Genomic DNA, 11,387 nt, shown 5'->3' with positions numbered 1-11,387 from the left:
CACGACTGTAGCCCCAACTGCTCTTGTAGTTCTAGAGATGGTGTTGCTACGCTCAGCACCTGTGTATCCTACATAGGATGTGTGTGCGTGTGTTGCGAGGGCATGTGTTTATACTGGATGTTGTTGATCATTGCTTTATATATAAAGCGGTGTGAAAGCCTTTTTCGATAACATTAATTGTTGCTGCTGAGCATCTTCCAAAGTCAAAATTCGAATTTTTAAGATGGGAACTGAAAACACTATTTGCCATTTCAAAACCGCCCATTCTTACTGCAAGAAGCGAGACAACAGGAAATTAATCGAATTTTCTCAAAATACTACTAGTGTAAGTTTTAAATCCATAATATTACAGGTTACAACACTGAGCACAAAAATATCAGAACTTATTCGGTGCTGGTTGTATTGTAAGCAATGTCTGCAGAGGAAGTGTCCATGTCATTCAAGCCAAGCTCCTCATTCTGCTCCCAACTCCTCTCATAGTCCTCAACTGCCATTCATAGTGATAAATACATTGAGTAAATCACAATTGCAGTTAATTATGTGGATTCTTTTCCAGTTAATTAGTATGCCTCCACAGAACTACATGCACGTGCTTCATGGGTAATTGACAAAACTTCCACAGATGCATTCAGATTCGAAATGCAATGCGTGGATGTCCCTTCATTGGTTCGAATGATGCATGATGCTGCGTACAATTCATTGATTAGGATAACTTACTGAGTAGCTGGCTGTCATCTTCTATCAAATCTGTGGATGGAGCGACAAACGAAGCCGCTAACGCATCGTCAATAATTAAGGTCCAAGGCTCTTGTAAACTCAGGAGCTGAAATTATACGTTGTGTAAATGTTATTGAAATAGTTACTATACAACATATTAATTCACAATTGATTAGCCCAATCACGCCCTTCCACCGAAAGTAGTCAGCATTTTTCTAACTAGATCTCCAATCAAGTTTAGCATGAACCAAGGTTAGGAAAATAAAAAATTTGCTTCATGTTATGAAGGAAGAAACCCAAGACACTTGGGAACTGAGATGCTATGGAAGGAAAAGCACAGCCGTAATCTTCTCCAGATTGCAGGTGAAGCAGCCCCTGGTGGAATAAATAGAACATTCCACGAAAAAGAAACTAGTACCTTTGATAATCTTTGCTGGAAATCATCCCATTTCTTTTTCTTCCATTCATTTGTGCTATCACCCAATTGGAATCCATGAACCCGCTCCAGAGCTGTAGCCCCAAAATGAAACTTATCATTTGAGTTTGAGAAGAATTAACAATTGCATCTGCATCTATTCAGGTGTATTTCATATCGATATAAGTTGCATAAGCTATGTTGAATAAAGAAGTTTCCACAAACTTTGCTTAAAAAAGGACTTCCTGTAAAGAGCAGTTAGATGCTTAACAGCGGGAACTGAGATACATGAGAAACGCATGTTTCAATGATGATACTGGGGATTAGGGAACTGTTGACAAAACCATGAGAGGGTATACACATATTATGAGAGAAACATCGACTATACAGAGTGGCTTCAAGACACTTCCATCTCATAACATTAAGAAATCCACTGTAGTTAGAAAAATTGCTGTTGGCCAGCACATTTTGTGACTTGAACTTATCATACAGTCCATTTTGTCCCCATGAACTGTTGAAAGCGTAGTGTTGCGAACTTACCCTCACATATTTTCACAATTAAACCTTCAACTGTCGTGACAATACCACCCAATGTACCCATTGACAGCTCCAACTCAAGTTCAGGTACTTTCACAGCGGCAGAATCTGACTGACGAGATCAAAGGGTAACTCAGAATCAAGTAACTTACATATCAGATGTTGATCCGAATACACCAAACGGTAACACAAGCTTGAAGATTCTTTAAAATATCAAAATCAGCAGTCAGCCTTGCTAGTATGACAGAAAATTTAGCTAAAAGACACATCAAGTTTCTTAACTATAGAAGAACCAAGTTAACTTTTCACACCCTGAACCAGAAAATAGTTCAAGGGCCGCCGATACAAGAAAAGAAGATGGACAATCTTATGCACAAGTATTATACAGCTTAAAAACCTGCATGGCTGCATGTGACAGATAAAGTAATACTACAACAAAAGAGTAATTTTCTGACCTTTATGACATCACGAGAAAGATCTTTCACGGTTTGCAGATGTAACGTAATTTTCTTTCCTTTAGCTGGAATTTCACCGCCAGGCTTCAACTAATTGAGCAAAAAGAAAAGCCTTAGTTGAGTTCAGATGTGTTACTAAGAACCAGTGACAGCCAGTTTCTATATGAACAAAAAGGGACATGACACTGAAACTGACCTCTGAGTTGCGATAACCACACAGGTCACATGAAGCTGCCATAACAATTACCTCACGGAAATATGGGATTTCTACCAAAGGTCAAGGATCACATGATACATCAAATACAGATTATCTACCTCCTCCAGATAGCGAGATTGGTCACACAACACTATATACGATCTATTTCGGAGATTGATCAAGCAAATAAACAAGTGTAACATAAACACCACATATAATCAATAAATTTCACAAAAAATAGTTCATGTTCGGTGAAAAGGATACTAGTAGCAAAGAAACGAGTCACACATGCAGCTCCACAGGCTCCACATGTTGATGGCAAAGTATCAACCTGTACAACTGAATTTTGTAAGGCGCAAATTAACTAAATTCTTAATAACGTCATCATTGCCAGGCAACTCAACAGACATACCTCTTCTGGTGCTGTATACCTGCACAGCGTTGCAGCAATTTCATCAGGGTTTCCCTGAGCAATAGCACGACGACCTGCAACAGCTCCAACTGAACCATGGGGTACCTTTGGCAACCCACCACAATTTGCCTCAACTGTCGAAGCATTCTGCGAAGGCTCTCCGGATTCTCCGGTTGGTGGATCAACAAGAAAACCAAGTGCTGCTTGTTGATCAGATGTCCTTTCATAGAAACTCGCAGATAACAAAGGATCTGATGAAGGAGCATGCCTGTGGATTTATGTGGATTAATCAATATATATCAAGTTATAAGTACTTTAAGCATGAACAGAGCTAACAAACACATATATAAACTATGTGCAACATAAGGTCACTCAATTGACTACAGGTTGCAAAAATGGTGCAAAGTAGAACCATGTTTCTCAGTTCCATGATTAGAACTACATTATATAATTATAATATAACAAAAAGAGTGCAAAAATGGTAAAAGTGTGCATAAAAGGTAGAACCAAGTATTTCATTTCCATATCAAAATAAGTCATAAATCTGAATTCCAATCTCAAACAATCTGAAGTCTACAAATAATCTTACAGGTTCTCAATGAAGCTGTTTCCAGCAGGATCATCCAGAACAAAGGTAAACGCCGCTTCTCCAGATCCGAGAGATCTCAATTTTACTAAAAATTGATCAATAGCTTCAGCTTTTTGAGGATCCACTTTCTGCAGTTCCAAGAAGATGATAAGCATATCACTAGGTGACTCAACTGAAATTAAATAACTAAGCATACAAGCTCACAGGTTCACCTTTCTTTCATCTTGAAGTGCCTGCAACTCCTCCACAGCTCGCATAATTGTCCCTTCCACCTAATTTATGATCCGAAATATTTAACAAACTAGCAATAAATAAAAATGAATTCTAAAGGAACCATTTCTTCGGAATTTGTATACAAAATTCAGAGAAGCATACTGTTGAAAGTGTTCCACGTTGAGCTTCAGGAGGAATCTCAAAGTCCAGTTCCGGAATCTGTACGAAGTGTAAATTATAACAGAAGCAATGCATCGTACGTATTTAATTAGCATAAATGCATTAACAAGGAGATCAATATCAATACCTTGATAGTTGCCGAATCAGATTTCACGACCTGACGGTTCAGTATCTGTGCCAATACCGCTTGTTAATCACACTATGAACATCGACTAGAATGCTTTATTTACTGATTACTGGAGATCAAATGTACAAAAAAGACAGATAGAAAGTAACATGCGTATGAATTTAAAGCTGAAATAATGTCACAACTAAAAATGCAATAACGAAACTACACAGCACAAGCGAAACATGCAAAAAAGATTTAGTAATTAGTAATTGTAAGAGGAATCACATCAATAGTGGAACCACACATCACAAGCAAAAGAAGGGGCAAGATAAACACCAATACTAGTGAATCATAAAGTAACCACAGTTATATAGTAACAATGTAAACTTGCATAAACTGCAATACAAATTAACAGGTATGAGAGAACAAGTTGCAGTAAAGCAAAGAAGAAATCTAACACGAAACACCTCTAAGTAAAGTTGTGACTTTATAAATGCAACAGTTCTATCATTAGAAGTCACCATAGAGAAGTTGGAAGTTTACCAGTGTATTTATACAAACTAAAAATAAGTTGGTCCATGGTTGATTTCTGATTTTATTACAGCAGCGCATGGACGGTAAGGACCATTTTTTCTAATAAAAATGCAAAAACACTGTGATCATACTTCATCTGACTTGCAAGCTTTGTTTGGGTATAACCCAAAGGCTGAATCTTACGAGCCGGTAGCTTGCAATTAATTTACATGCATGTGTCAGTTCATATTTCATTTGTCATAAATATATCCTATCAAGTGAAACAACTGCGAAAGGTAATACAGGATAGAGTTCTCTTTGGATTTGAATAGTGTGTGTTGTGTTAGCAAGGTGAGATTGAACAGACGAATAAAGAGACAAGAACAGATCAATCCACTCTTTGCAATAGTTGGGGTATACAACTAAACTGACAGTAACATGATCAGTCGATCACAAGAGGGTATAAAGCTCATGTTGGCACTGCAATTACATTTCAAATGTACTTCCCCTTTCTGTCTGTGGATACAATATCTACTGGAACAAATTTGAGGTCATAACAACTAGTATATCCGACAGGAATTGGTAAAAAAATATCGTGTCACTAATCTAAATAGGTTCCAAAAGTATGGTGTGGAGTGGAACAGCTAACACAGTAAGGGTTGGTTGAATCGAGTTATAGGCGCCCCTACAGAAACAGACCTCGTTCTGCCCTTGAGGGACCTCCAAGCGGTAGCAACATCCCTTGGGCTGGAGCTGTCCAGCAAACTGGACCTCGTTGTTCCTAATTCAAAAGCACACAAAACTTAAGATACTGCACTTGCATGTGCAGAAGTACCCCGTAAATTATAGCCGAGCATTGCATTACCCTTCATTACAGTGCGGGCACTCGAAAGCCATCAGAACAACCTGCAGATTCACAAACGCAGCAGATTTACCCCCATTCTCCAATCAGAACAATCCACTTTCGCAACGAGCACAGAGCGCGAAGAAGCTCACCTCCCGGAAGTTGGGGATCGTAGTCAGCAGCAACCTCGTGGTGCCCTGACCAGAAGGAAAGTACGTCTCAGAACTCGCGACGAAACCAAAGGGAAGGGGGAATTAGGAGCGGTATCACAGGCAAGGTCAAGGCGCTTACATTCTCGCCGCAGCGCATGCAGAGAGACTCGATTTCGTGAAGCGCCTCGTCGCCGCCCGCCGACTCCGCAGCGGAGCGGAGGTCCGTCACAACGCGCCCCTCGTCGCCGGAGTTGGCCATGGTCACGGGATATCGGTGCGGGTTGGGCTTCTCGCGAAGGAGTGGTCTCCAGAAGACTCTCGCGGTTTCTTCTCCTCGCACTGCTTGGTTTGGCTGGCGCTGGTGCTCGCGGTGGGAGGGCAAAGAAGTGCGGCGGGACCTCTGTAGGAGAAAAGAACGGGAGAAAGGAGAGCAACCTAGTAGTCTCTCGAAAGAAGTGGACGCTGGCGGGTTGCTAGGCACGGGCCAAAGCTGGAGGAGTAAAAAGCGAAGCCAAAACCAGCACAATTGTCATGTCATTTTTTTTTCGGCAACAATTGTCATGTCATTAGCAACTACTCTCTCCGTTCCAAATACTACTACTTATAAGTCTTTATAAAGATTCCACCAAATAATTAAATACGAAGCAAAATAAGTGAATCTACACTCTAAAATATGTCTACATACATTCATATTCCATTTAAAATATCTAAAAAGACTTATATTTAGAAATGGAGGAAGTAGAAGCTCACGCCGCGAAACAACCTTGGAGAATAGTATTTCCAGTCCAGGTTTTCTAGACTTAATACCAATGCTCGCATTTTACTAGATTTATTTCATGTCTTTGGTGACGTGTGTTCAGTAAAAGAAAACGTTTTGGTCGCGTCTGTAACGACTTTGTCAATTTCAAAATAATGTGCGGGCTCAGTATCTCGAAAATGCTCGTAAGGAGAGGGTGTGCGTGTGTGCTTTTACATGGATGAGTGTATGTGCGTATGTATAAGCATCTGCATATGTATTGTGTTTAAAAAAATACTAAGGCGCATGCTTTTTCATCATACCGTTGTAAAATTGATTAGTTTTTTGGATGTTTAGTTTGTGTGTTTCTTCCATGATGCATATAAGAAAAATTCCTAGCCTCTGTGAATGTTTTACCTTCTAGAAAATTAAAATACAAATTGTATTAAAATATTCAATGACCAATGAAAAACAAAACAACAATGAAATCTTTATTGTCAGCTAACTCACATATGATTTGGCAAACTGATGCTAAATTATTGTTCGCTGCCTTGTCTTTTTATCCTGTTTGGTAACCACTTGGACAGGAGAATCGGACTTTGCACAAAAGGGTTTATGAAATGATTAGACATGAGAAGTAGATTCTTACTCGCATTCCTTGTTTGGTATATGATCGGAATTAGTGTAGATGAAACTTTGTCCACAAATTAACAAGGTATCATGTGGGATGAATGAAGGAAATATGCCCTAGAGACAATAGTAAATTTTTTATTTATATTTCCTTATATCATGATAAATGTTTATCATTCATGCTAGAATTGTATTAACCGGAAACTTAGTACATGTGTGAATACATAGACAAACAGAGTGTCCCTAGTATGCCTCTACTTGACTAGCTCGTTAATCAAAGATGGTTAGGTTTCCTAGCCATACACATGTGTTGTCATTTGATGAACGGGATCACATCATTAAAAAATGATGTGATGGACTAGATCCATCTGTTAGCTTAGCACTATGATCGTTTAGTTTATTGCTATTGCTTTCTTCATGACTTATACATGTTCCTATGACTATGAGATTATGCAACTCCCGAATACGTGAGGAACACCTTGTGTGCTATCAAACGGCACAACGTAACTGAGTGATTATAAAGATGCTCTACAGGTGTCTTCGATGGTGTTTGTTGAGTTGGCACAGATCGAGATTAGGATTTGTCACTCCGATTGTCGGATAGGTATCTCTGGGCACTCTCGGTAATGCACATCACTATAAGCCTTGCAAGAAATGTGACTAATGAGTTAGTTGCGGGATGATGCATTACGGAACGAGTAAAGAGACTTGCCGGTAACGAGATTGAACTAGGTATGATGATACCGGCGATCGAATCTCGGGCAAGTAACATACCGATGACAAAGGGAACAACGTATGTTGTTATGCGGTTTGACCGATAAAGATCTTCGTAGAATATGTAGGAACCAATATGAACATCCAGGTTCCGCTATTGGTTATTGATCGGAGATGTGTCTCGGTCATGTCTACATAGTTGTCGAACCCGTAGGGTCCGCACGCTTAACGTTCGACGACGATTTGTATTATGACTTATGTGATTTGATATACCGAAGGTAGTTCGGAGTCCCGGATGAGATCACGGACATGACGAGGAGTCTCGAAATGGTTGAGACATAAAGATTGATATACTGGACCATGTTATTCAGACACCGGAAGTGTTTTGGATGGTTTCGGATAAAATCGAAGTGCCGGAGGGTTACCGACCCCCCCCCCCCCGGAAGTTAATGGGCCACCATGGGCCTTAGAGGAGAGAGGGCCGTCCCGGAGGTGGCGCGCGCCCCCCAGTCCAAATTGGACAAGGGGTGGGGGCGGAGCCCCCCTCCTTCCTTCTCTCCCCTTCCTCCTTCCTTCCCCTCAGAGAATGAGTTGTCATTTGATCACCAATATGAGACTCGGAGATGAGTCTCGGTCATGTCTATATAGTTCTCGAACCCGTAGGCTCTATAATGATGTGATCCCGTTAATCAAATGACAACTCATGTCTATGGTTAGGAAACATAACCATCATTGATTCAACGAGCTAGTCAAGTAGAGGCAAACTAGTGACACTTTGTTTATCTATGTATTCACACATGTACTAAGTTTACGGTTAATACAATTCTAGCATGAATAATAAACATGTATCATGATATAAGGAAATATAGATAACAAATTTATTATTGCCTCTAGGGCATATTTCCTCCAGTATGACTATTATCACCCACAACTCTTTGTGTTCTACTCGTGCATTTAACATCTACGCATAGACCTGGCTCGGATTTGTTTGTTGGGGAACACAGTATTTCAAAAAAAATTCCTACAAACATGCAAGATCTATCTAGAAGATGCATAGCAACGAGAGGGGATAGTGTGTCTACGTACCCTCGTAGACCAAAAGCGGAAGCGTTGAGTAACGCGGTTGATGTAGTCGAACGTCTTCGCGATCCAACTGATCAAGTACTGAACGCACGGCACCTCCGCGATCTGCACACGTTCAGCTCGGTGACGTCCCTCGAACTCTAGATCTAGCTAAGGCCGAGGGAGAGTTTCCTCAGCACGACGGCGTGTTGACGATGATGATGAAGTTACTAACGCGGGGTTTCGCCTAAGCACTACGACAATATGACCGAGGTGGAAAACTATGGAGGAGGGCACCGCACACGGCTAAGAAATCAACTTGTGTGTCTATGGGGTGCCCCCTCCCCCGTATATAAAGGAGGGGAGGAGGGGGCCCACCGGCCTTAAGGGGAGCGCCCCACCCCTTGTCCAATTTGGACTGGGGGGAGAGAAGGAAGGAGGGGGGCTCCGCCCCCACGATCTTCGTAGAATATGTAGGAACCAATATGAACATCCAGGTTCCGCTATTGGTTATTGATCGGAGATGTGTCTCGGTCATGTCTACATAGTTGTCGAACCTGTAGGGTCCGCACGCTTAACGTTCGACGACAATTTGTATTATGACTTAAGTCATAATACAAATTGTCGTCGAACGTTAAGCGTGCGGACCCTAGGTTCGACAACTATGTAGATAAGTCATAATACAAATCATCGTCGAACGTTAAGCGTGCGGACCCTACGGGTTCGACAACTATGTAGACATGACCGAGACACATCTCCGATCAATAACCAATAGCGGAACCTGGATGTTCATATTGGTTCCTACATATTCTACGAAGATCGTGGGGGCGGAGCCCCCCTCCTTCCTTCTCTCCCCCAGTCCAAATTGGACAAGGGGTGGGGCGCTCCCCTTAAGGCCGGTGGGCCCCCTCCTCCCTCCTTTTTATATGGGGGAGGGGGCACCCCATAGACACACAAGTTGATTTCTTAGCCGTGTGCGGTGCCCTCCTCCATAGTTTTCCACCTCGGTCATATTGTCGTAGTGCTTAGGCGAAACCCCGCGTTAGTAACTTCATCATCATCGTCAACACGCCGTCGTGCTGAGGAAACTCTCCCTCGGCCTTAGCTAGATCTAGAGTTCGAGGGACGTCACCGAGCTGAACGTGTGCAGATCGCGGAGGTGCCGTGCGTTCAGTACTTGATCGGTTGGATCGTGAAGACGTTCGACTACATCAACCGCGTTACTCAACGCTTCCGCTTTCGGTCTACGAGGGTACGTAGACACACTATCCCCTCTCGTTGCTATGCATCTTCTAGATAGATCTTGCGTGTTTGTAGGAATTTTTTTTGAAATACTGTGTTCCCCAACAAACAAATCCGAGCCAGGTCTATGCGTAGATGTTAAATGCACGAGTAGAACACAAAGAGTTGTGGGCGATAATAGTCATACTGAAGGAAATATGCCCTAGAGGCAATAATAAATTTGTTATCTATATTTCCTTATATAATGATACATGTTTATTATTCATGCTAGAATTGTATTAACCGTAAACTTAGTACATGTGTGAATACATAGATAAACAGAGTGTCACTAGTTTGCCTCTACTTGACTAGCTCGTTGAATCAATGATGGCTATGTTTCCTAACCATAGACATGAGTTGTCATTTGATCACCAATATGAGACTCGGAGATGAGTCTCGGTCATGTCTACATAGTTCTCGAACCCGTAGGGTCCGCACGCTTAACGTTCGGTGACGATCGGTATTATGAGTTTATGTGTTTTGATGTACCGAAGGTAGTTCAGAGTCCCGGATATGATCACGGACACGACGAGGAGTCTCAAAATGGTCGAGACATAAATATCGATATATTGGAAGGCTATGTTTGGACATCGGGATGGTTCTGGGTGAGTTCGGGCATTTACTGGGAGTACTGGGGGTTACCGGAACCCCCCGGGTAGTGTATGGGCCTTATTGGGCCTTAGTGGGAGAGAGGAGGAGGCGGCCAAGGTGGAGGGCACGGCCCCCCAAGCCCAATCTGAATTGGGTGGGGGGGCCCCTTCCTTCCCTCTCTCTCTCCCTTCCTTTCTCTCCTACTCCAACAAGGGAAGGGGAATCCTACTCCCACCGGTAGTAGGACTCCCCCCTTGGGCGCGCCATGAGAGGGTCGGCCCTCCCCTCCTCCACTCCTTTATATACGGGGGAGGGGGCACCCCATAGACACACAAGTTGATTGTTTAGCCGTGTCTGGTGCCCCCCTCCATAGATTTCCACCTTGGTCATATCGTTGTAGAGCTTAGGCGAAGCCCTGCGTCGGTAACTTCATCATCATCGTCATCACGCCATCGTGCTGACGAAACTCTCCCTCGACCTCAGCTGGATCTAGAGTTCGTGGGACGTCACCGAGCTGAACGTGTGCAGATCGTGGAGGTGCCATACCTTCGGTGCTAGGATCGGTCTAATCGTGAAGACGTACGACTACATCAATCGCTTGTCATAACGCTTCCGCTTACGGTCTACGAGGGTACGTGGACAACACTCTCCCCTCTCGTTGCTATGCATCACCTAGATGGATCTTGCGTGAGCATAGGATTTTTTTTGAAATTACTGCGTTCCCCAACAGTGGCATCCGATCCAGGTCTATGCGTAGATGTTATATGCACGAGTAGAACACAAAGGAGTTGTGGGCGTGGGTATATACATATTGCTTGCCGTCACTAGTTGATTCTTGATTCAGCGGTATTGTTGGATGAAGCGGCTCAGACCGACATTACGGGTATGCTTATGCGAGACTGGTTCTACCGACGTGATTCGCACACAGGTGGCTAGTGGGTGTCAGTTTCTCCAACTTTAGTTGAATCGGATTCAATGAACAGGGTTCTTTCTGAAGATCAAAAAGCAATCACTATACCGCGTTGTGGTTTTTGATCCATA

The 11,387-nt window shown here is 42.5% G+C and overlaps 1 protein-coding gene across 1 annotated transcript; it reads right to left on the bottom strand.

Moving 5' to 3' along the window:
- Positions 1–233: 233 nt before the first annotated feature.
- LOC125544241 (uncharacterized) lies at positions 234–5,799 on the bottom strand. Its single transcript, XM_048707857.2, has 16 exons — positions 5,472–5,799; positions 5,333–5,377; positions 5,202–5,242; positions 5,036–5,117; positions 3,842–3,886; positions 3,697–3,753; positions 3,534–3,593; positions 3,322–3,449; positions 2,733–3,000; positions 2,585–2,651; positions 2,321–2,391; positions 2,125–2,214; positions 1,673–1,781; positions 1,136–1,227; positions 718–823; positions 234–487 (listed from the first exon to the last, which is right to left on the bottom strand). The coding sequence occupies exons 1-16, from the start codon at positions 5,589–5,591 to the stop codon at positions 384–386; spliced, it is 1,485 nt and encodes a 494-aa protein (XP_048563814.1). The 5' UTR covers positions 5,592–5,799; the 3' UTR covers positions 234–383.
- Positions 5,800–11,387: the final 5,588 nt, after the last annotated feature.

This window comes from Triticum urartu, chromosome 3A, assembly GCF_056163025.1.
Source record: "Triticum urartu cultivar PI428250 chromosome 3A, HENAU_Tu73, whole genome shotgun sequence".
Lineage (NCBI taxonomy): Eukaryota > Viridiplantae > Streptophyta > Magnoliopsida > Poales > Poaceae > Triticum > Triticum urartu.
The sequence above is the reverse complement of the archived record's forward strand: the minus strand, read 5'-3'. Positions and strand labels throughout refer to the sequence as shown.